The sequence below is a fragment of the Limanda limanda genome, chromosome 17, assembly GCF_963576545.1.
Source record: "Limanda limanda chromosome 17, fLimLim1.1, whole genome shotgun sequence".
Taxonomy (NCBI): domain Eukaryota; kingdom Metazoa; phylum Chordata; class Actinopteri; order Pleuronectiformes; family Pleuronectidae; genus Limanda; species Limanda limanda.
This window is the reverse complement of record NC_083652.1, coordinates 17,956,794-17,981,821: the sequence shown is the minus strand read 5'-3', so window position 1 is coordinate 17,981,821 and position 25,028 is coordinate 17,956,794. Positions and strand designations below refer to the sequence as shown.

General features: G+C 42.7%; 3 protein-coding genes across 3 annotated transcripts; 2 read left to right on the top strand and 1 right to left on the bottom strand.

The window, feature by feature from the left end:
* Window positions 1-160: 160 nt before the first annotated feature.
* On the bottom strand, window positions 161-7,650 carry nup85 (nucleoporin 85). Its single transcript, XM_061089851.1, has 19 exons — window positions 7,510-7,650; window positions 5,698-5,782; window positions 5,441-5,600; window positions 5,122-5,192; window positions 4,982-5,025; window positions 4,759-4,828; window positions 4,552-4,673; window positions 4,295-4,429; window positions 4,056-4,178; window positions 3,771-3,902; window positions 3,574-3,680; window positions 3,207-3,290; window positions 3,056-3,121; window positions 2,810-2,961; window positions 2,574-2,691; window positions 2,169-2,269; window positions 1,416-1,567; window positions 752-853; window positions 161-369 (listed from the first exon to the last, which is right to left on the bottom strand). The coding sequence occupies exons 1-19, from the start codon at window positions 7,540-7,542 to the stop codon at window positions 271-273; spliced, it is 1,956 nt and encodes a 651-aa protein (XP_060945834.1). The 5' UTR covers window positions 7,543-7,650; the 3' UTR covers window positions 161-270.
* A 724-nt stretch (window positions 7,651-8,374) lies between these two features.
* LOC133022773 (small ubiquitin-related modifier 2-like) lies at window positions 8,375-14,135 on the top strand. Its single transcript, XM_061089666.1, has 4 exons — window positions 8,375-8,487; window positions 10,187-10,318; window positions 12,363-12,434; window positions 13,389-14,135. The coding sequence occupies exons 1-4, from the start codon at window positions 8,467-8,469 to the stop codon at window positions 13,449-13,451; spliced, it is 288 nt and encodes a 95-aa protein (XP_060945649.1). The 5' UTR covers window positions 8,375-8,466; the 3' UTR covers window positions 13,452-14,135.
* A 1,393-nt stretch (window positions 14,136-15,528) lies between these two features.
* LOC133022772 (jupiter microtubule associated homolog 1-like) lies at window positions 15,529-24,721 on the top strand. The gene is made up of 5 exons (XM_061089665.1): window positions 15,529-15,736; window positions 18,269-18,411; window positions 21,184-21,332; window positions 22,026-22,056; window positions 24,146-24,721. The coding sequence occupies exons 1-5, from the start codon at window positions 15,681-15,683 to the stop codon at window positions 24,292-24,294; spliced, it is 528 nt and encodes a 175-aa protein (XP_060945648.1). The 5' UTR covers window positions 15,529-15,680; the 3' UTR covers window positions 24,295-24,721.
* Window positions 24,722-25,028: the final 307 nt, after the last annotated feature.

Here is a 25,028-nt window from a genome sequence, read left to right as displayed (position 1 = left end):
GTGTGCTGACGTTGATGTTCTGCTGCTGCTCTGCTTTGTGCATTTTAAAACTTTTGAAACTGACTATATTGCTGACTGTTGTACGGCGACCTTGAGTGCCCTGAAAGGCGCCTTATAAATAAAATGTATTATTATTATTATTACAAAAGAATAAAGGAAAATCATTTAAAGTTAAAGTTTTATTATCAAAGACCACGGTTGGATTACTTGAATTTTATATACAGTACAAAAAAAATGCAAACGAAGAGCCTTCCTCTTTAATGTCACCACTCATGTTTCCACAGTTCCCTCTTTGACGATAGCCATGGCCAGGTTCCTGGCCAGAGCGAGTCTCAGGAGCTCCACCTTGGTCAGCTCAATGTCTTCCTCCTGAAAACAGAAACACGCAAATAAGAGGTGGAGTAATATAGTACGTCTTTAATATTGTAATAAATCCTTGTATGGTGGCTATAGAGTAGGAGGTACACTTCAAGACAAGCTGATAGGAAACAACAGACAAAGGAAAATGTACATACAGTGTACATTTACTCAAGCACAACAAACAGCTGCAACTGACACTTTCTCAAGAGGTGCATTATCAGAATCTCCTCCACTGTCAACAGGTTGTGGGCTAGGGTTGGTCTCAACTCTGTGCTGCCCTCTTGTGGATGTATTGCTTAACGATCATGCCAACATAAAGGACGCACGGAAATAAGTGAGCAGTGACAGTTACATCGTTTAAAACTGACAAATCTCTTTTCGTGATACATACCTGCATGGTCCTGTTGGCGCTGGGGGGTGTGCTGTTCAGTGAGGAGGTCAGCTCCTCTAAACAGAACATCAGCTCGTAGGTCTGGTCCGCGGAGAAGATCACCTAAAATAAACAACAACAAAGACATCTTTGATTTCAGACCACAGAACAACCGTCTTCCTGAGTCCCCACATCCAACCCAAAAACAAGTTTGTTGCATGACGATCAAATCTGCAACACGACAGTCAACACTTTGTTTCAGTTTGGAACAAGTACAACATGAAGGAAATTGTGCTGATGACAATTAGATTAGAGTTTTACAGAACAAGAATCAGCAACTATTTTTGATTTATTAAATTCATAGTTTAAGTTGTTTTTCAATTAATTAACATAATTGAATAATCTATTTCCAGCTTCTGAAATACTGGCTGCTACTCCTCTAAGACAGTAAATAGAATAGATTAAGATTTATTTTACTGTTTTATGAACCACACAATTGACTAATACTGACATTAATCCTTAATTTCAGCCTTTATTTCATATTTGTATTTGTTGTCTCATAGATGTGTGATTAAATATAATATTTCAAAATGCCTTATGTTTAACTGTATCTCCAGAAAACCATTAATATCATTCTCCTACATTATCATTAGAATGAAAACCATTCTTATCCAAATGAACTGACCTCTTTCTGCTCGAGCAGCGGCAGGGCGTCAGTCAGCAGAGTCATCCAGAAGCTGCGGGGGGCGATCTTTGCCGTCATGAGGGAGAGAAGCAGCTTGGCCGCCTCCCTGAAGCGCTTCTCTCCGTACAGCTTGTGGAACTCGCGGTACTTTCCTGAGAATAGAAAGAGGGCAATGTTTTCAGACAGTGACTCATGTTAAAGGTTTCTGATCATCAGTGAGAGTTTGACAACGGCATCATGTTACCTTTGATCTGTGTGAATTAAGAATTGCTCGCTCTCTTGTTTACAGCTAATCTACTTTTACTAAACTGTAATTTGTCTTTGCTCTTCCCAAAGTGCTTTAGACATCACTGATTCTCTACTAAGAGACTTGAATGAAACACATGATTCATTTAAGTTCTTAATGAATATGGAAATCTTTTTACAAGCTAATGGTTCGGTAGCAAGATTTAAGATGCTTTTTTTTATGATTAGTATCTTATCACTTTGCTTCCTCCAGTAAAACACAGTCACATGCTTCTGCTTTAAGCTTTATTTATATCTGTGTGTGTGTACACATGTTTGTGAGTCTGAGTCTCATGTGACAGCCTGAGACAGATGATGAGAGAAGCTTTGCAAGTCACAATCTGCCCTCACTGAATATATATAAATTGATATGTGAATTCAAGTTGTGAGAGAGCTGAAGAGACAGATACAAGTGGAGGAGTGCTACCGATGCTGCAGCGCGCGTGTGTGTGTGCTCCTTGTCCATACCAAGGAAAGTGAGCCTGTCGCTGAGCAGCATTGCTGGACCCAAGTTGTCTATTAGGTCAAGATCAGAGAACGTCCCTTTGGCGCAGTAATCCTGTAAGAACCTGACACACAGACACACATATAAACCACCTGGAAAATGACATGATGCTTTCACTACTTCAGATGGGATTTATGAACATGATGCTTACTTTTAATCACCAACCCATTTTAGATAAGTTTGGAACTTATCTGTAACTTATCCGATAGAACATGAGAACTAATCAATATTTCATCATCAAGTTCTTAAGAGCTAACTGAATAACCCTCTTCACTGCTGGTGTTCTTTTAAGATTATTCTCCTCAAGGTTCCAGCACAACTATTCAGTGTGTTGAGAAAGAAGAGAAAATATCGTGAAGGGATCTTACCTCTCTGAAATGAGAGTGGCAAAGGCAGCATCCTTGGCCCTGATGCTCCAGGATAGAGCCGAGCCCAGTCTGTTGTTCCTCAGCGCTCGCATAGCCATGATCTTACAGATACTCCGCACTGAGTGAAGACAAAACATTGAAGGTTGAAGTCTTCGCTGCACTGGATAAACAGAGGGTTTGACCTCTTTATCTGCGTTTGTGTAACACAGGTGGATAGAGAAGGTGGGAAGTGGTACCTTGCTCGGACATTTGCCTTTGCTCACAGATCCTGAGCACCTTGAGGGCTTTACGCTCAGTGTCGACTGGAACGCGCTCGATCTGCAGCTCCAGGTAGACCCGACCAAACTCTGGACAGTGGTCAAAGTAATCCACCGCCAACTGCCAAAGACTTAACACACACAAACATCACATAGGGTCATCATAACAGCATGATGCCACGGACACCAATGAAATAAAAGCAGTCATCAGACAACCACACATACCTGTGATGAGTGAAGAGGCCGGACGCATATTCCAACAGGAGAAACTCTCTCAAGTTGGAGCCAAAGCTGAACACAGACACCAGAAAGATATGGTTAATGTTCCCGGAATAAAGTGAGTTCAAGTACAAACGGGGCCAAACAGAGTGCTTACTGTAGATTGTGAGACTGCAGGAGTTTGCAGTGATCCAGCAGATCCGTCAAATGGGCCACAAACCACCAGTTGTTGAGAGCAATGCTGGAGACACCGGGAGTAGAACAGGGGGAAGTGGGGTGAAAGGTTAGCACACCACAGACTGTAGGGAGTACAGTCGGGCTCAAAAGTGACATAGGGGCAGATAGTAATTTTGTTTAACTTTAAAGGAAATACAGTAAGTAAAGTAAACAGCAAACACATAACAGACAAAGCCTTTCTTCAAATATCAACACCCAGCTATTTTAGAAGCTATAAATTTAAGAAAATACATATTAATGGTGGCATGCGCAAAACTTTGCACCCCCTACTAAATCCTGTGTCCTACCTGCAATCCTTGATGACCTGATGGATGTCAAACTCAAAGGCTGCTAGTAAAATGTTATCCAGGGGCTCTGGGACGCTCCTCGAGTCCAGGAACATGGTCATGCACGACTGAAAAATACAAAAACAAGATAAATAAAAAGAACGAGGTGGCAGAGACTTCAAATGTTCACTGGTGCAGCAGCAGTTAGTGATGCGTACCTGTGCATAGTAATGTAACTCAGTGGGCTTGACTGTGGGCTGGCAGAACAGCAGCCTCGTAACCAGGAAGTGGTACCAGGTGCTCAGCAACTCCTTGTGTTCAAGCAAAGTGTCTTCATCCCCAACTAAGATCTACAAAGAGGTGTTGGATTATTAGTATAAGATTTAGAAACTCTGCGATCACTTTAAATGAATGAAATGCAGCACAGGACATTGCAGATACCTGAGAAGAGGAGCTCCAGTGGCATGAATAGATTACTACAGATACACAGAGAGGTCACTGACCTTACAGATGATCTCCAGGTGTTTGTTGCTGGCGAAGGAGCTGTCCTGCAGGCAGCGGTCCACCTCCTCATGCCAGTGTCTCCACTTCACATCGAACTCTGTCAACGTCTGGGTGCCACCGGGCTGAGAGAATTCAGAGGTGAGAGCCACCGCAGTTTGGTTAACGAGCCGACATGTTGTTTAAATTACAATAGCCCTTTAATCAGTCATTCTGAGGATACATTCAAACTGTAACTTACATTGCAGAAGGGCATCTTGCTGAGCAGAGTGTCCATCAGCTTGAACATCTTTCTAGCAGCAGGCTGTAGGGTGGCCTGCTTCACCAGCATGTGTCTGGCTTCGTCCAACCTGCCCTGCAGCACATAACTCACCACCTGCACAACACACACACACACACACTAATGTGATAACTGAGATTTCACATAGAGCTCTACACCATATATTTGTTATTGCGTGGTTTTAAACAGATATGAATGTGTGCATGTGCTGCACCTACCACATCCCAGTAGTCGTGGTGCTCGGCAGGGCTCTCACTCTGCAGAACCTCTCTGGCCTTCTCATCCACATCAGCCTTGTGTAACCTCACCCAGTCCAGAAGGTGGAGCAACAGGGAACCCGCTACAGACACACATGCACTTCTTTCAATGATATATTTACATAATCACAATAAGATTTATTATGAAACATAAGGTCAAACTCTAACCAGGAGCTGCGTCGATGAAAAGCACTTCACACAGATTCCAGATCAGCTCTATGGCCAACAGAATGGACACCTGGGACACAACAAAACTGAGGTCACAACAGTGTCACTATAAAACACAACAATCCAAAAGTTAATTCGAGTAAATCAAAAAAATTCTGCTCCTACAAATAACTGTAGTGTCGTTGCATGTAGCAGCACAGATGGACACAACAGCAGTACATACCTGATTTCCATATTGTGTTGCTACTTGAGCATCTTTTGTAGAAACTGCAGAAAAGACAAAGGGGTAAATTTGACTGTCCCTGAGAGATCCTACTGGTCTTCAGAGTGAATAAAGTGTTGAGGTAATGTCAGAATTCTCACCTGCAACTTGCTGAAGTTCTTCCATACATGCTCGTATCACAGATCTGTAGTTTTTACTGATGCTGACAAACCTGTGAAGTAAGAAACAGACATGTTAGTGCAGTCACTTCTCATTTCCAGTTACCGTGACCTTGCTATAATCTGTCGTAGATGTTGATGTTTGAATGCTGCTGCTGATTGTGTTTGTTTTGTCTAGATTTTGTTGGTGATTTGTAGACTGCCAAACTAAATTGCCCTTCTGGAATAAATTTAAGTTGTTTGAATCAAATTTAATTATGTCACTGGGTACCGATACAGTGCAAAAGACTATAAGACTTACTGAGGTTTTTTGTTCTTGCTCGGCAGGTCTTCTCTAATCGTCTGCAGGCCAACAAAGATGTGGTGTGACTCGTTGAAGAGTTTGCGCAGAATAGGGGAATATATGTCCTCGTCTTTCCTGACCTCGTGGATGAAGGGACAAGCAGCCGACCCGGCACTACCTGCATACACAAGGGGAGAAAGACATGAATGTTAAGTAACATCAGAAAAGCAGTGCAAAAACATAGACAGGGAGCCTGTGTTAGTATTGACACTTACCTTTGTAAAGGGTCTCATACACAAGGATGTCACCAGGGCCCCACGCAAATCCCAAGTGCTTCCCATGACTGGCTGCGGGGATATTCTGCAGAGAGACAGGGTCATTACTAGGGTTGCAAAGGGGTGGAAAGTTAAGCTCGGGAATATTGGGAATTTTGAAAAAAAAAAAAAAAACACGCAAAATTAAACGCTGAGCAATACAAACATCATTCAAAACTCTATTTTAAAGATGTATGGAATGCAGCACACACTGCACGTTGAATTTCAACCCTCCACTGTGCATTCTTCCATCACATGCACAGATAACTCCCAGCATCCTTCACTCTACAGCAGGGCTATTGAGGCCTGCTGTCGTGTGCAGGACTAGTCAGGTAAGTTTCGATGATATTACTGGGGAAAATATATAAGCATGCTGATTGAGGATTGTTCATCTGTTCATCTAGCCTATTTCCATTCATTTATCCATCAATTGTAAAATATGTTTACAGACGATTCCAATTGTTTGGCTAACTATTTATATCTCTGGCAATGCATTAGCGTTTTTTAAAAAACTTTTTTCTCATCTTATCTACAGAACAAGGCCACGTGCACTATGTGTGGAGGCATTTCACCTCATCCAATGTAGAAGGAAAGGCTGTGTACATTTGCAAATACTGTGCAAGACCTATGTTAAGAATGACACAAAGATGCAGAAGCATATAGTCAAGTGCCCAAAGTTTCCTCAGGGCTCAAATCAGCCTTTGACGAAACAAAATGTTTATATTTATGTCTGTATATGACAAGGTAAATACAGTTAGTATAAATTACACACAACATTTCCAGTTTATTCCTGTTAATTCCTGTATATTCCCATGGAAAGTTTCCAACTTTGAATATTCCCGGAATTTTGCATCCCTAGTCATTACACTCTAATAATATATTGGGAAAGACTAAATAAACTGGTAAGGAGAGCCAGCTCGGTCTTGGACTGCTCTCTGGATTCCACAGAGATGAGGATGTTGATGAAGCTGAATTTCATCATGGACACCACCTCTCAGTGACTGCTCCACCCACAGTGAGACGGACACTTCCACAGCTCCTTCCTTCCCACGGCTGTCAGACTCTTCAACACTGGTCACTCTACTTATAATATTTGCTAGCAGAAAATAACTGTTGCATATTTGTGTTTCTTGTGTACAAAGTATTGTTTTACTTGCTGGAGCAGTCATCCTGTGCCGCTGCACTTTACTTTATACCATTTCTATACGAACAATTACAGTGAAAGGTGTGTTTTTCGATATTTTATTCTCTCGTCTACCTCACACTGACTTGCCTGCTGCTTTAATAACTGAATTACCTTTTCATATCTTATCTTAAAAAGCTGGTGGGAAGATGACACTTGAATGCTGCCTGGAATTTGGCTTCTTCAAACACTTGGTTTCAAATTCCAGAGAGGTTTGTTTGTTTTTTGACATTATATTTGAATGCAGACATATTACAATGCATGGGTTGACCTGAGAAATCATAGTAGTTACTTTCACATTCAAGGGTATTCTGCAGTCGAGCACAAATCCCGACTCATTGTCAAATTTAAATGTTCTCCAGCCTTGTCCTCTGTTTGAGTTGAGCTGCCTGGCGGATCTATTCTCCTCTTCAGCCTCACATGTGTCATGGTGTTATTCCTCATGGGGGTTGACACCCGGTCCACGACTGAGTGGGTCTGTTCAACTTCAGATTCCTTGACAGGTTGTTCGGCTGCAGTTAGCTTGTTAGCATCACTAACCAGTGGCGGTAAAACAAAGAGGATCAACCCGAGCTGCAGCGGCTACTCACGGTGATCGCCGGCTCCACATCGACCTCCTCCATCTGGGAACCGGGTTTTCAGCGCCAGTAGAATATGAAACACACGTCTGAGTTTCCCGCTGTGGACGATTCACGCCATGAGCAGGAGGATGAGGTGCTGCTTACGCGCCTCAGTCATTCAGCCCCAGGCCCCCGCGGCGCATGGGTGATGACGTCAGAGGGCTGCCCTCCCTGCTGCCTGGTCTGCTGTTTGTGCTTCATGATGCGACTCCGCCGTTACACACACACACACACAGAAAACTGAGAAAGACGATGATTGATGAATATGTAAAAAAAAAAGGCGATTAATCAGTCATCGTGACGCTCCGTGGAGCCATGTTCACACACGAGGGGGATTCAGATGAATCATCAAAATATTGGGATTGATTTCAAAATGTAAACACGTCAATAAAAGGTGTGAGATCCGTTCAAAACTTGTTTTAGTGCAAAGACACGCTTTCCTCATGTCAAACCTTTCCTTTAATGGAGGTTCAGTTCTTGTTCGTGGTCAGACAGAAAAACAAGATGGCTGCTGGGACTTGAGGTTAGGACAAGAAGAGGAACATGACGTGAACATGGAGCCTGTCCTGTGTGTGTGTTGCTCTGTGTGCTGGTAATGTCCAATCAGCTTTAATGATAAGGCTCAGCGCTGCGGTGCGGAGAGAATCCCGGGATCAGCGCCGCCATTAACCCAACAAGACGTGAAACATCGCGGTGCGCGTTCATGTGAGGCTGAGTGCCTCTTTCACGCGCATCGAGGCTCTCCCGCCCACGCACAGGCCGCGCTTTGAGCCACGTGACCACCAGCAGCCACTCGGGGCCCGGCACTGTGGGCGCGCAACGGCACGGGGCCGCGCACGTTCGATTGGAAATTTTAATCGGGGACGCGTACGTGCGCGCACCCGTATTCTTTGTGTGGCAGCATAGAGAAGCGCCAAAAGAGTGACCATGGCTGATGAGAAACCAAAGGTGAGTGTTTCCGCTTCGTTTGAGCAGAGCCCCGGGTCCAGCGGGTCTGTGGCACCGGGGCTCGGGTAGAAACCCACATTCCCGCCTTTTCTATTTCACCTGCTTAAAGTTAGGAGCCGGAATTCAACTAGCAGTCATCCCCGCTGTGGTAGACCGGAAGGTTTGTGCACGCGCATCCGCAGGCGCGCACATCGCGTTTTGGTTGATCGCACAGCCTCAGCGCGCGCCCCGGTGCAACAACCTGTGTGTGGGTGGGTGTTCCTGTACTTGTCTCTTTGTGAGGACCATTCAACACCATTTTGACCAGTCTTCGCTTTTTTAATGGGCTGTTTAGACTTGGTTTTACATTTAGTTTGGATGAATTAAGCTGAAGGCCTAGGGGATGTATCGTGTCAATGAGTGTCCTCACTAAGATTGAAGTACAAACGTGTGTGTGTGTGTGTGTGTCTGGTAATTTTGGTGAGCTGAAGGAAGTTTGTGGCATCTTCTTTTCATCTTCTTTTCTTCTGTTTCCTCTGTTCGCTGACGTCAAGCTGTGGCTTGTTTTGATCATGCATGCCCCTGTAAACAAAAGGAGTGATGCTCCAGGAAGGTTTTTGTAGTTAAGCTCATTGAATCCATCTTTAAACACTTAGGGATGTCTGTTTTTTTTGCCAAATGCAGAAACTTAATTTCATAATTCACATTTGCATCATGTTGCAAAAAACTGATTTCTCTGCAGCATTGCTATAGCAAGTCAACCAGATGCTATACAGGGATATTTGTGTTGGTCTAAGTATGAAGATCAGTCAACTGTTGTACTGTGTCATATTCACCGGTGTTCTTATTATTCTGCCTTCCCCATTCGAATCAGTGTTGGTATGTGAAGATGGAGACTTGACAGCTCCCCTAAAGTGAAGCCAAAGTCTCTCAATCGCCACCTGGTGGCTGGCTACAATATAGGTCAAAAATGCATCTTCCTCCATGTTAACAGATGAGGCATGGACCAACCTATAAAGTAGTACATGTCAAGATGGTTTCTATAATTTTAGGTAGAACTTATCACTAATGTATGTCCTGACTTGTGATTGGTCGAACATGTGTGGAGCCTCGTTTGCTCCTGTGCAGACTCAAGATGGCAGCGTTTGTACCTGCAAAATTTTAGCTTCATGATATTGGAGTGAGGAAGAGAAGACTTTTTAACCATATTTATTTACAATGTATGAGGTTGGCATAGAAACAGACAGACAGATCAACAACTTCCAGAACTGCACCATTCAAGCTTCAACAAAAACCTTTATAACCCCCACTAAGATGGAACGTTGTATTAGACTGCATTGGTTTTAGCGAGATGTACCTAATAAACTGAGACTGTTCCAGATGCAAGCACCTGTAGCTCTTTATCCAACTGATTCCTCTTCTATCTCTAATCATTAATCAATGAATTGTTAAGTCTGTAAGATGCAAACAATAATAATAGCTGCCTATCCTGAGTTACGAGACCACACATTGATCACAAGTATTTTGTTGATAATGAAAGATAGATCAATGCAGCTCTTTGTTTTTGTAAAGGTGTAACCTACCCGGTATTCTGCGAGATCATAGATACTTGTTTTGTTTTTGTTTTTTAAGGATCAACTAACCAATGCATCAATATTCCAGCTCTGCTTCTTTTCATGTCCACATTAACCGTGCTGTTCTCTCTGCTTCTGTCCATCAGGAAGCCGTCAAGACGGAAAACAATGAACACATAAACCTGAAGGTAGCGGGTCAGGATGGATCCGTGGTGCAGTTCAAGATCAAACGACACACACCGCTCATCAAACTCATGAAGGCCTACTGCGAGAGGCAGGTGGGCACAGCTCAGTATCAGTGAGAAGCAACAAGAACATTCATGATGATGATTGTCATGATGGTTTAGTTGTTTCCGGTATGGGGACCACTGGGTTAGGATTTCTCATACGAGGGGGAAGAGAGAGTTATTCCACAAGCTGAAGAAGCTTAAATTGTGCTACAGCTGTTTCAGGACGGATTTAGGACCTCCGTCAGACAGTTTATAGAACTGCTGCAACAGCTGGCACCAAGAAAATAGTTTATCCTTGAGTGTTAATATTAAGGAAGGTCCAGTTTGTTTGTAAGAAGTCCTTTATGTCCATTTATGGTTTGTTCATTTTGTTCGAAAGGAATTTTTTCACCTTGCTTCAAGTCGGCTACAAGCGCCTCCTCTATAACATCTACGTCAGATAATACATCATCTCGGACATTATTAAAGTCATCAGTTACACTTGAGGTTTTCCTACTATTACTAATACATTAAAATGTCTGCTGAGAAAAAGGCCTGTTAGATTGGTTTATTTTTAGTACAGCAGAGACCTCGTGGGCCTAAATATTTATCAAAGAACAACATTTACTCAGGCAGGCTCCTTCAACCTGAAAAGCAAGACTTGTTGCCAAGTTATGCCAAATTTACATCAAATGGAAATAATTATTTGCATAACTTGATGGTTCATAGCAGGACCTTCGAATGATGCATGTTTAATGTTGTTCAAAGACATGATGATAAGCTATGATAAGGGATCACTTTCAGCCTTTCAAACTCATCAATCATGCACTCAGTGATTGGCGATTGGAGCTATAGTTTTAAAGCTTTCTCAATTATGCAAAATGAAGCTCGGCCAAAAGAATAGTCTAATGGGTTTAATAAAGGCATGGGCGTGCTCATTTCTTCTTTATTTTGCCAGTGTACACACTGATGCTGCACTTTTTCCTGCGCAACCTGTATGGTCATCTGGGCGTTGGCGAGTAAATAGCCTTTGTATCATGCAAGATGCAATGCTGGCAAACATCGAAAGACATCCTGACGTGTTGGTGATGTCAAACATGACTCACCGGGGGGGGGAGGGGGGACAGAAAGGCAAACTCCTCTACTGGCAATGGGAAGGAGCTGATCACCTTTTTAGTTTATCTACGTTTTTTAAAAACCTACGCATACCTGCAAATTTTGCTGTAAAAAGGTATATGTTAGAGAAAAATATGTAATCAAACACAACCTTTGAAAGTCAAATGAAAGTTAACCTCTCTGGGAGATGGAAAATCTAAGCCCCATATTGTCTACTCCATTGACTGCAAGGAGGTCAAAAGAGTCATGTTTGTCAAGCAGCTCATTTTTTAAACTACAGTGAAAACCAGATGTTTTGCATCATTTGTGTTTCACCGCAGGAGACAGAATAACTTGTGTTTCTTTGAACCTCAAATTTCAGAGGACACACCTTAAACAAGGCAAGATGTGCTTCAAAATATTCTTCAGTACTGCTCTTTACTGAAAAGCTCTGCTGGTGCTTTCTGCAACAGATAATTGAGAGGAACGAATTCATACTGATACTAATTTTACTAGATTTTAAATGCACTTTTAATGTGCATTTAAAGTGTTTTAATCTGTAAAGATATTTGTAAAGTTTCTTTTTTTATTGCCCAAAACATAACTTGTATTTACTTTTAAGTATCTTCGTATTAATTGTAGTTTTAACATTAGTGCTCAGCTCTTTGAGACCAATCCAATCTTTGGTCCAACCAAAAAAACAACATGTGTGGTCCTCACAGTGAATCTCTGTTATCATGAATTCACCATGCACTTTGGTCTCCATTAGCATACTACTTTCAATCTAAAATGTCCCCACCAAAAATATTTTGATAGTGGGGCACTGACACTGTATGAGAATCATTGACAATGTACATATGATATCACTGTGTGAAATTTTGTCTGGCCGTTAAATGTTTCCATTACTTGTAAAAGCCACCTGGTTAGTTCTTCCTGTGATGTAAGTCATGGGAAGGGGTGAAGGAAATGGTTTCTTCCTCTACTTCACTAAAAGGTTTGCATGTCCTTGTCTCTCCAGGGAGTGTCGATGAGGCAAATCAGGTTCAGATTCGATGGACAACCAATAAATGAGACGGACACACCATCACAGGTGAGTTGGAACTATTGAAACAACAGAGGACACAATGTTAACCTCAAACATATTTCATGCAGTTCCACGTGTGTCATGACTCATGCTGATGTGTTTGTGTCATACTTAATCAGTAAGGCCTGCATATTCCAAGCAATATTTTCTGTCCCCTTTCATGGGGATGCTCATGTAAGTTAGTTATTTTGTGGTTTAGTAGTCGATACTGATGCCATGAAATTTCCACTATTCTCGATGCCAAGGGAAGAAACAAAACAAATCCCAATTACCTTTTATATAAACAATTTAACACAAAAAAAGCAACAGTTGGAATGCAGCCTTCAAGTAATAAATAAAAAGAAAAGACTTTTAACATTATAAAACAGAAGAGCTCAGTGACTGCAAGAAAACAGCTGAGGCTGCATTACACATATAAACTCGAAGTATCAGTACTGGTGACATCCCTAGTTTGTGTGATGGAAAATAATGGCGGAGGTTTAGGACATGTTACCATGGGGAGCGTGTAGATGCCTCACTGAAAACCAAACTCAATTTTACTGGATGCTTTCACAAACCTGTGTGGAATATGACACAGTAGGTTGAGGCCAATGCGCTCGCTGCAATTCAAAGTTGGAGATGACACAACTTGCACATTACTGAAATGCTGTGCACGCCTTTCTATGCAGGCTGCGATTGTCAAAGATGTGTTTTGATCGTGGCTGCATTGCTGCTGTTTCCTATTCAAAAGACAAACTAGAGTTTTTATAGACTTACACTGTCCAATAATGTGGGGAAAAAAACACACAATCTGACACATTTTGTCTGTGCATTAGAGGACAAAACAATTCATTAAACAACACAATATATTGTGGACACATACTCTACCCACTTCTGTCGCTCTACTATAGATTTTCTGTCACTTAAATCTTTCAGCTTCAGCGTTGCACATGTTTGAATAACAGTTTTTTATCTCAACAGTTGGAGATGGAAGACGAAGATACAATTGACGTGTTTCAACAACAGACGGGGGGCCTGATTTAATGGACCACATTCTTCACCATTTCCCTCCTCGACACAACCAACTCTCTCGGCCTGTGATGCGCAGCGGCTGCTTCTTCGCAACATGTCCCGTTGTCGTGTCAGAATTCCTCTCAGATGAACTTGTCATTTCTCTGCCACACATAACTGCTGTATAGAATTATAATTCTTACTCCCGTTTCATTTCTGTTTTGTACATAAACCACATCCATATCGCGCTGAGTTCAGGTTTTGTTTGTTCATGCTGTATCGTGGTAAATGTCAATGACATCCTCTCCCAGTATGAACGGCTTGATTCCAGGTTTGCAGACGAATGGGACTGGTGATGGAGTGAGGATTAATTAAACTAACTTTACTGTTCAAATGTGGATGGGCTATGCTAGGTCAGGGTCCAGCAAATCTGTTCTTACAGTGTTCTATTTGGGCACCGGCTATCACTTAGTGAACATTAATGTCCAGTTTGGGAATGGGGCTGGATTGTCATTTGGTTTCTGTCCTCTTCAGAAAAACCACATTTGATTTTATACATTTTTATATAGTAGCTGATGTGTAGAGAAAAGTTTTGATTAATCATTTGACTTGGCCAAGCTTCAAGTCCTGGGAAGTCTGAAGAGATGTTTCAGTTCATAAACATCTGTCTTGTCTGTTCAGATGCCTGTTTAAATAAAGCTTTTGTCTTTTTCCAAACCTTCACTATTTTCTTCTCTCTGGCTCTGCAGTGATATTGTCTCACTCTCTTCTGGGGAGAAATCTAACCAAATTAAGACATCTGAAGAACTGCATGAGCACGAAAATGTGCTTTGGTTATTGTTATTCATCTTAGATGTTTGGCCTTTATGAAGTGTAGATGTGATTTTTAAGAATTTGTAGGCACGTCATTGAACTTGACCCAAATTATTACCCAATGTACTTTTATTCGTCAGACATAACAAACAAGGAGTGTGATGAGTCATGTCCTCTGTTGTTCTTCTCTGAGGCAATCGAGAAGGTGGTATGTTAAAAAGCCCTTTAATTCCCCGTAGCTATTGGATCATACCATCGGTAAAAACATGTTTGTTCTTATAAAGAATTGAATGGCTGGAACGTACAGGTTATGTTTTAACTCATGATATGACTCAGTAGTCATAATACTTAAAATGTTGCCACCTGCTTCCATCAACCTACATATACTTTTATATATCCATATTATATTTCACTGAAGATTAAAGGTTCATAGTTGTTAGGTTTGTAGTTGCCTGTTGCAGCTTAATTTGTCGTAAAACTCAAAATGTGTTTAGTCTGGTCCAGTTTGGACGATTGTAAAAAAAACAAGGCGGCCTCCCGATGTAAATATAAAGTATTTAAATAAAAAGGGGCCACTTCTGGGGTTAAGAAAACACTAATTCCTACAATTTAGATGAAAACATCATTTAGAATATTTTATATTCAATTTCCAATAGATCCCTTCACCTAAATCTCACCCACTGGACCTTTAAGTCCCACTATCTCCACCAGCTCTTTACCAGTGTTCGTCCTCTTCCATCTGAACCGATCGTAGATATACTTTTATATATCCTTCATATAATATAATCCATTGAAGATTAAGGGTTCAGTGTGTAGTTGCATGTTGCAGCTTCATTTGTCGTAAAAACTAAGAATATGTTTAGTTTGGACAACTGTAAAAAAAAAACATGGCGGCCTCCTGATGTAAATATAAAGTATTTAAATATAAAGGGGCCACTTCTGGGGTTAAGAAAACACTAATTCCTACAATTTAGATGAAATCAACATTAGGAATATTTTATATTTTATGTCTGCTTCACCTAAATCTCACCCAATGGACCTTTAAGTCCCACTATCTCCACCAGCTCTTTACCAGATTCGTCCTCTTCCCTCTGAACCGATCCGAACATTGTCATAATCAATAATCAGACATGTGGGCTGATTGGACATGAGGCCCCCGGGGGGATCTGGACTCAGCCACCAACAAGCGAGGGGGGTTCTGTCCAATGAGAGCGCAGTTCTGCGGCGTCCCGTCCAATCAGCGCGGCCCGGCGGCCGGTGGGCTGGGCCTGGTGGGCTGGCACCGCAGAACCAGCGGATCTGGGAGTCGTTATGCTTTTCACTGACGGGCGGAGCCGACATCTCGTCGCATCTCTGCGGGAACGGAGGAAGACATTTCCCCTTTAGCACCACCACCGTTACTCGCCCCCGGCCGCCACCGCCCGACACACCGAGGCTCTCTCCCTGAAGATGACGACGACAACCACCTACAAAGGAATGGAGGCTGGTGCCAAGAGCAGCTCCAGGTAAAGACACACACAAAAAACAAGCTGAAAAGAAATGGAGCTTGTTTGACGGAGGAACAAAAGAAGCTGGATGCGGAGGAGCCGCCTAGCCGCTAGCAGGACGCCGCCTTCCCCCCGCCCTGGCTCGGATTCAGAGGCAGCTAACTAACACCAGCCCGCCGGTGGCTGCACAGGGGATCTTTGTGGATTTAGCCCGACTGTCACATAGTCGTGCTAATTAAGTTAATCGGGTTGGGAGAGCGATGCGCCACAGCCGTTAGCTCCGCCAAGTTAGTTTCGTTAACCTGGGCGAACTCCGCAGCACGAACGGACAACACGCTAGTTTTAAAGAAAGAAAGAAAATGAATTGATTAGAATCCCACACTCGGCTGGAGATGTGGTTTATTTAGTTTTGTGTTTATTGGTTAAAAAGCTGACTAACGCTAGCTCGACTCTGACTTGGGGCCCACTGCATGTCAACTTTTTTTTTTTTATTATTATACTTCCAGTCGCAGCTCACTTCCTGTTGTGATTCTAACTGCGATCCAGGATGTCGTTGAAAATATATATTTTTTTATATATATATATATATATATATTTGTTTATTCTCTAAACAAAGAAACTGCTGTCCGAATATGTGATTGATTACAGGAAGAATCCGAGACCAGACTGAGGGTCTGCATATGTCATTATGTCTGATTTCCTTTTCGAGGCTAGAGAAAAATCTGAAGGATGTTGGATTAAGTCCATTTTTAATATAGATAAATCTGATGCATGCACAGTGTCTGTTTAAAGCTTTATACTAGTGGTGGTGGGGGGGGGAAACACACTGAGACGCCCAGTCATCCTCCAGGCATGCAGTCATAGCTTTCCAGTAAGTGATGCGTCTCGTCTGGATGTATTCCTCCTCCACCCCCCTGTGCATCGAAAACAATGCGATAGAGAGAAAATGGTTTTAAATGATGATGTCAGCATTAGTGTTTATGAATCCCACTGTAAAGGGGGGGGGGGGGGTGGTTGCTGAGGGAGCAAGTCAAATGTCGGTCAGTCATCAAGCGTTTTGAAGTCGCTTGCTGTTTGCGGATGAGGATGATGATGATGGGGGGCTTGGGCGGGGGCTTTGAGCAAGCTAAGCTCATAAATCTTCCCTTAGCTCTTTTGCTTTTGCTCCTTAACCCCTCCCTCATGAGCTGCTGGTCATTTCTGCTGCTGGCTGACCAAACGGATCCATGCAGCAGCAGAATCAGGCTGAAATCTTTGTAGGCCATCAGAAGCCCCCCCCCACCCTTATCAGACATGCCATCTCTGGCCCCCGGAGCTCAGCTTGATCTGCCCTGGCTCCACCTGCCTTGAGCTGCCTTCTCTGCCAATAAACATCCAGGCCATTTGATATTACTTGCTGTGTCATTCTAGGGTGGGGTCTCCTGCCAGGCGGCTAAGAGCTTTTCCCCCTGTCGCAATCCGGGGTGGAAAAGCATGAGCTCATCCCCTCTGGCCGGGAGGTGAAGTCTGGTTTAGGCTTTACTGTCGCATCACAAGTGTCACATAAACTAGTGTGTGTGTGGGTGAGTGTGTGTGTGTGAGTGTGTGTGTACAGGGATTGATCGAGAAAATTTGGAGCGGTCCACGTGGTGTGGATCTTCCTCCTGCAGTCGCCTTCTTTGTGGCGGTGCCTTCCGAAGACGAGTTGTTTTTTTGGACTCCATATGCCCGCTTGGCCCTCGGACAGCTGCTCATGTGTCAGCTGGTGGCTTCAGGGACTCTGAGGAGAGGAGAGAGTGTTCTGGAAAAAAAGAGGGAGGGGTCCAGCAGGGGCTCGGCAAACAAATCAGTCTCCCTCGCCCACCCGACTGTCCTTCAGCACAGCACAGGGGAAAAACGGGTTTCCCTCCTCATTATGGTTTCCCTTTTGTCGAGCTTCTGGTGGAAGGAATGTTGATGGGTAGTGGTCATTGTTAACCACGCACTGGCCCGCCTGCAGCCTCTCTAATATTGTTCCCATGTGTTTATTGGGTGACCTACATTGACTGTGGACCTGACTTTTCACCTCTATTGTCTAGCACTGGCCCAAAAGTGACATTAAATTGTATTTCCTCAAGAAATAATTTGATATCAATGCTACCAAGAACTGACACCAACCCGTAGTGTGTCACTGCAAAGGAATTTGTGCGGAGGAGAGGCAGCAGCTAGCCAGCTAACACTCTGATTATATGCGACTGGAGTCAGCTGCAGGGCAGAGATTGTGACTGGCGCTCTGACAGGCTGACAGCCGGCGCTTGGAGAGCGTAGACCTTGCTGGTGGCCTGTGTGTTTTTCATGTATGTGGACTTTGTTTGAATGGGTTGGGACGGAGAAGGGTAGACTGCTGAAAGTAGCTTTGGGCGAGCCCATCTTTTGTTTTGCTTTATAGATTTTTTATTTTATGTGTGCACTGTGAAGCTGATCGATGGCGTGTGACATGAAGGCCTTGAATTTTAAATTGGTCTAAAGAGTAGGGGGATGGGAGCCTGGTTGCCAATGGACATTATATGTTTATGATTTCTTGCCCCACAGGGTACTACGGCCGCCAGGTGGGGAAACCAGCTTCGTCTTCGGCACAGATGAAAACACGACCCCCCAGCGCAAGAACAAGATGGCCTCTAGCATCTTTGGAGAACCTGAGGACCCCCATGCTCATCGGAGGAACAACCCACCAAGTAATTCAGTCTAATATGTCTTTAACTTAGCTTAGTTCATTTTCCATGTGATAACATTAGAGACAAATGAATGAAAACAACAGATTTTGGACTTACAAGGCAACATTTGTCTTGGTTTAAGTTCTACAACGAGTACTTGCAAGTTCATTCTTGCAAAAGTAGGCAGAACCACCAGAAGTCTTAAGTAAGCAAAAAAAGTCCCATGGAATTAATTCCTTTAACTAGAGCTAGGAAAACACACAAGCTGAAGTGTTATTTAGTATTTTTCCATTTAGGCTGTCAGAAGGAACATCCCACAAGTGTTAAGGCCAAAAAGCCTTGGAGCAGCGGCATACGGGTAATTTGAAGCTAGGCTTTGTTACATAGGAGAAGGATCGAGCCTCGATGGAAAGAAATAGGTCAGATAAAAATGTGTCTATTGGTTAAATGTGTGGCTATCTATAGACACACGGGAAGTTTTATTTTGAAGACATGAGGAGAGGTATAAGAATGCCACAGCGGGGATATGAGACCTGCAAATGTCTTTGAGTCGTCAAGGTCACAGCGGGCATACAGCCACAAGAGGCTTAAATGAAAAATTAATATAGGCTGACATAATTATCCCTGCCACTATCTTTTTAATGATCCAGATAAATCTTTAGCATAACATAATTCACCCTTTTAGTTTGTATTATTTTTATTTGTTGTAATTAGTGATTTTTACATTTTTACACAGCTAGTCAGTCGGTGTGAGCTCACAGATTCGATAAAGTGCATAAAGCGAGGAAAATTAAAGCCTTAACCGAAGTAGGATTCATTTTCAGCTCAGGATTGTGAAGCTGCCGGTGAAGCCGTGTTGGAGCTGGTGTTTTCACAGTTGCCACTTCAGTAGAAAACTGATCACATGGTGAATTAAACTTTCTGTGTGTGTGTGGACAATGAGGAATTGACCCTAAAATCATCACTTAAGCCTCGGACCACTGCAGCCAGCAGCTGCTCACAGTCAAAGTCTTTTCCTGCTTGCATTGTCTCAGTTGGGTTAGGTCGATTTCAGTTGTCCCTCTTTAACAAATGCAGCTGGATGAGGATGTTTGCCTGAATGAGCAATGTGTTGTGCGATCCCTCTTGCGATCCCTCTTGCCTGGGTATGAACTCCTCGTGCAGATGGACAGGTTTGTTTGGTTTGGCATGCTGTCTGGTCAAGATCATTTTCAAATGACCAGTGAATCCTTATTTATAGTACCTTCTCATGCTTTACCCTTTGGAGTAGCTATTAGTGTTGCACAGGTTGGTCAACACTTTGGAAAACACTCCTTTGCGTTTTGTTTTTTCCTGGTTTTAAAGTGTAGAGAGGAGGGGTTCAAACTACATGTTTTTTACATGGTACGGCACCAGACAGATCTGGTGTTCACGTGCATTGTAGATCTGAGGAGGAAATTAATTAGGTCAACCTGTAAGCACAACTTTAGTCTTCACTTTCGGCTTTTCAGAATGACCAAATTCTTCCCTTGACAGATTCAGACAATGTCAAAACAATGTCCTGTTAAAAGCAAGGTCTGTGGATCATCAAAGAGCGACCAGGACAACATTTAGTTTTTCAGGTGTCATCTTTTAATGCTTTTGTTAACGTTTTTTAGTAATGTGTATATACAAATATATAAACTAATGGTTTAGGTAAATGTTTAAAAGCAGTTTGACTGTAGGAATGTGCTGATATTCTGCCTATGAATACACATAAGCATATTGTTATTCTGCCAGAGTCTCTGGCAGGTTGCTGGTCTGGATTTGAGGATTTTAAGATACCAGAGCTGTTGGATTTGTTGAACTCCCTCAGACTCTGGCCCCATGATGAGCAGAGCCATACGAGAGGAGGCCAGAACAACCAGCAGCAGCATGACGGCTGTTCCTGTCTCAAAGCTTGTGCACCAGTGATTTCGTACATTAATACGATGCACCCAGGAGATCTATAAGATTAAGTAGACGGATATGTGTTATAGTGATGATAACATACTGCACCACTGTCCAGCCCATCAATCTAGTTTTATCTCCTTCCATTTGCTGTGTGTCGTTCACTGTCCATTGATGAGATTCAGAAATGTGCAGCCTGCAGTGAAGGAGCTCTTGTTTGCTCTGATTCACTTCACTCCATTAACAACAATGGCCACTCCTCTGCTTCTTCAGCAGTCGTTGTTCTCCCTCATGACAAAGACGGTCTGTCCCCTCCCTGGCCCTCTGGGGCTAGAGCTGGGTTGTTACCTTATGTGGCTCTGGTTATCAAAGCCTGCCTCCCCACAATGGGCCAAACGCAGGGATTTAATGCTCTTTCTGCTAAAGGAGACTGCGTGCGTTGCAGGGTTATGAGAGATTTGGCATTCAGGTTGTCTGCCTGGAAGTATTCCACCGTGTTTCTGGGTCTGTTGCAGACGCCCGAGCGGATTTGGTGATGTTTCCTGTTGATGCTCTGTGTTTTTGTCTCATGTTATCTCCATAAAATTCCTGATTAAAGCTGATGTTTAATCTAAGAAGATGAATCTTGTGGTGAGCATGGGTTAGAAAAATCTGAGACTGGGGTAGTTTTGTAAATAATTGGATTAGTGTCCTAATGGTTTGACTCTGCTGCTCTGAAACCTGACACATGTTTTATCATTTGTCTCTTGTGTTTCCTGTCTGGCTTCATTATAATCTGTTGACCAAAAAGTAAAAAAATTAAGTGAAGGCTGATGTTTTAGTGCCATTTCTTGTCAGTCTTGTAATAAAGTGCTTGCTCAATTCCTCTGTCTCTTCCTTTCCCAGCTGGGGCAGCAGCAGGGACCCTGTGTGGGGAGCCCTCGGCCCCATTGAGGCGGTGCCAGCAGCCCCTCTTGTTCCCCAAGAACCCTCAACCGGAACTGACCACCATCCACAACTCTGGTGCAGCCATGGTGTGGAACCAGAACCGAGAGGTACCTCTCATTCAGACTGACACTTTTTCCACAACAGAGCCGTGGCCTAGTTTAGGGCTGAGAAGCACATGGTGATAGATTAAGTATAATTCTGAACAGTTCAGTGGAAAATTCAGTGGTGGATGTAGGGGCTTTATCCATCCAGTTGAAACAGACCCAGGATGTTATTTTGATAGAAATTCTCCACTGACATTTGTAATCCCAGTTGAGGTTTAATTTTTATTCTGGGAATGAGCCAGTCCTCGCTTGAAGACACGGGCTAAATGGTCATGTTGCGAAATTTGAAGGAAGAATGAAACAGAATGCTAGTCAAACAAAGACTCTCCTTATCTTTTAAAAATATATCACATCTCAAGAATCCGAAAGTTGAGAAGTAATTCACTGGCTGTCCCAAGAAGTTTTTATTTGATTAAGGGATTTCTGGATGGTGTTCTTTAAGAATGATCCTCTTCTCTTGTCTGAGCGGCATGAATAACAGCACTTCCTCACAGACAAGACAATTTAGCAAAGGAGTTGTGGCAGTTTTATTAACATTGTCAAGAATCTACCTGCCACTGTGTCGTCTTAAAGTAGATGCAGTGGGATTTATATAGGGCAAAAACCGGAATGCTATTTTTTCTTACATGTGCAGATGAAAACGTCATTTTGTTTAATAAGGATATCTGACATTCTTGTCTCATGTTTTCCTCATAGGGTGAGAATGGCCAAGAACAAGTAAATGATGGTAAGTATCCTGAAGTCTTGGACAGTTTATAAAAAGCCTGTCACACCCTGCCGATGTCTAACCAGCAGTGCATGACTTAGATTATCCAGTGAATAGCTGCATGGGACAGTATAACAGATCAGGTACTTCCACTCTCCCTCGCCTCTGAATGATCAGATTGTGGTGGCTGGTTCTGCCCCATATGTTGTTGGCATTCCTTGACTCTTTTTTTTTTTTTTTTTTTTTTTTTTGAAATACAGTACACATGTTCTCTCTTTCAAAGTCAACATCACATGATATCCTTTATGTGGTTTTCCCCCTGTCATGATGGCGTGATGGTCTGTAGTCAGGCAGCTGCTCTTTGATGGCAGGCCTCACTTAGCATGAAAAGCTTTTTTATTAACCTCCAGGTGCATGTTGGTAAGAGAGTGGCTGGCTCGCAGATAATGGAGGGTTCGACCACACATCTCTATGATCTTTATTGTTTGCTCTCCTTTCAAATATGATGGCATTGTGTTTTAATGATTGTATGTTATCCAAAACTTCTTGAGCATTTGTTAACACAGTGTGATCTGTGGTTTGTTTCTGCACATATCTCTTGAGCTGCATTCAGACATGCCCTAAAGTCTGGATATTTTCCTGAACTTTTCCAGAGGGGCTGTAGGTGAGAAGGCAAATGTCTGAGTCCGTTACTGTGGACATATAGGGGAACTTTTGTGCCCTCGTAAAAATCCAGTCTGTAAACTTGACAGCCAGCGAGTGGGCTGGTTGATGACACTAACATGAACTCTGACGTGAAAATGGAAGAATACCAATGTGCCGAGATGAAAAACAGGAGCCATACAGGTAGAAGAGGCAGTAATATCAACTTAAAAAGATGACGAGATTTGATAGGTTTTGATGATAAGGGCTGATGCTGGTGTCTAAACACAAATGCAGCAAAATGTAAAAAGAAAAAATCTGCCTCCTTTATGCCCCACTCCTCGCCTGAATGTTCCAGAAAGTTTCCTGTATTTGTAAATGCGTCCGATCCAGACAATCTCCTGCTAGATTCTTCACATTTGGGAGGTAAACTTCATAATATGTCTGGACCCAGTTTTTGGGATATTTTCCAGAGTTCATGACTGAACTTGCAGCAGGGAGTGGTTAGTTTTGAGTAAACAGTATCGAGTTGTCCTACCCAGATACAGAATTTAAATGCGAGCTTCACCAGGCTGTGTAGTCCTAACATCTGTGGCACCAGTAACATAAACCTGTGAGTAATGCCGTTGTCACAAAGTGCCTGAACTCCCTCTGGTGTCAAGCAGAGAATATTTGGGAGTTGAGTGTCCTCACCATAAAAAAAAGATTTTAAATCGGTGGAAAAGATAAAGCATTTTCATTATTTGTGACATGTAAGTCAAAAAGTCTCCTTCAATGTGCAAATTCTACAGCAACTCAGCTGCTAATGTGCAGCAAGAGCTTAGTGCTTCAGCACTGTGATATTAATACACAATGGGCTATCCTCTCTTATGTGCTCTAGCCTACGAAATCAAAATGCAGTGACTAAATATTAACTCAATATACTGAAGACCAGGGTCTGACTTCTTGTGATTTGTTAAATCACCTCACAAATCTAATTTTTAAGAGAAAGTTGGAAGAAAAATGTATATTAAATTTTCATTCATTGCAAAACCGCTGAAACCAAACTAGTATCTTCCTACAGAGTAACACAACTCTATTTAAATGTGTTAAAGAATGGAAATGAATGTTTTATATTGTATTTGACGGTAATTATTAACCATTGTTTGATGGAAAGCTGAAATAACACCGACACTGTCTCCCCCCCTCGTACTACTTCGTTTTTTCGAGTTGAGTCACTGTTTGTGTTGGTCAGAGAAGCTAAAAAGACATAAAATGAAGGCATTACCTCATATCCATCTGTTCTACAGTTTACCAGTTCAGAGCCTTTGTAGGGCTGCTACCGATACGTGTCCTTTTACTGTGGCTCGGTCTCAATGCATTCAATATTTTCTAACCTGTTCACATGGCCTGTCATCCAGACACCATCTGTTTTTGCACTAAGTGGAATATTGGCCTTTATTAAATCCTCTTTTTGCTCCATCTGTAGATTGTCCTAACGACGTGGAGCCAGACGAGCAGCAGCAGGAGCAGCAGCAGGTCGCGCCACAGCCCTCTGCCCCGTCGGGAGGGGGCAACGCCATCGCCGGTGGCCGGAGAAACCCACCCGGGGGCAAGTCCAGCCTCATCCTGGGTTGAGACCACTCATTTGTTTGTTTTGTTTTGTTTCATTCAAACACTTTTTTTAAAGATGAAAACCCCCCTACCACTTTCTTCCTCCTCATCAACATGTCACCTTCTTTCCCTCTTCACTTGCACTCATGCTGTAACATCCCCAGACCCCCCCCCCCCCCAACCCACCCCACACTGTCCTCACCTTCCACCCTCAAACCTTTTGTTTTGATCCTTTTTTCAATAAAAGAAGAAAAATGTTGACAAAAGCACTTTATGTATTCCCCCTCTCCTTCCATTTCAGCCCATCCTGTAGTGCATCGCGCCTGCTGGGAAAGGCATGACTTTTAGCTTGTCTCTCATTCTTCCCTGTTGTAAATGGTAAAGGCAAAAAAATGATAAAAAAGATTTGATGCGTGGATTTCTAAATACAATAAAGATTGATATGAATTTACTGTGACTGATTTTTCTTCTTTTTCATGAAGTAATGTTTAATATAAAAATGTTAAAATAACTTGATACAGGAAAAATCTAGTTTTCCTTGCGCCTGAATGGCTCCACACATTGTGCTGGACATTATTTATGCGCCCTGAGATGGAGTCTGAAGACTGCGGCGGCTGAGAGCAGACACAGGCTCTTTCACTGGAAATCTGCCCGGCCAAAGTAATCACGAACGCCGCTGCCAATTCTGCTTAAAGAGAAACTGCCCAATCATTTCATGACATCATGCGATGGTTATTTGGCTCTTTTTACACCGTTTG

What these genes read in the sequence shown, in the direction of transcription:
- LOC133022772 (XM_061089665.1), top strand. Translation starts at nt 15,681, where the DNA reads ATGACGACGACAACCACCTACAAAGGAATGGAGGCTGGTGCCAAGAGC. An exon ending in GGTGCCAAGAGCAGCTCCAG is followed by an intron (nt 15,737 to 18,268) that starts GTAAAGACACAC and finishes CTTGCCCCACAG; the next exon opens with GGTACTACGGCCGCCAGGTG. An exon ending in TCGGAGGAACAACCCACCAA is followed by an intron (nt 18,412 to 21,183) that starts GTAATTCAGTCT and finishes TTCCTTTCCCAG; the next exon opens with CTGGGGCAGCAGCAGGGACC.
- nup85 (XM_061089851.1), bottom strand. Translation starts at nt 7,542, where the DNA reads ATGGAGGAGGTCGATGTGGAGCCGGCGATCACC. An exon ending in AGCAAGAACAAAAAACCTCA is followed by an intron (nt 5,193 to 5,440) that starts GTAAGTCTTATA and finishes CTTACTTCACAG; the next exon opens with GTTTGTCAGCATCAGTAAAA. An exon ending in CAGGTCATCAAGGATTGCAG is followed by an intron (nt 3,291 to 3,573) that starts GTAGGACACAGG and finishes CGGTGTCTCCAG; the next exon opens with CATTGCTCTCAACAACTGGT.
- LOC133022773 (XM_061089666.1), top strand. Translation starts at nt 8,467, where the DNA reads ATGGCTGATGAGAAACCAAAG. An exon ending in AGGCCTACTGCGAGAGGCAG is followed by an intron (nt 10,319 to 12,362) that starts GTGGGCACAGCT and finishes TTGTCTCTCCAG; the next exon opens with GGAGTGTCGATGAGGCAAAT. An exon ending in AGACGGACACACCATCACAG is followed by an intron (nt 12,435 to 13,388) that starts GTGAGTTGGAAC and finishes TTATCTCAACAG; the next exon opens with TTGGAGATGGAAGACGAAGA.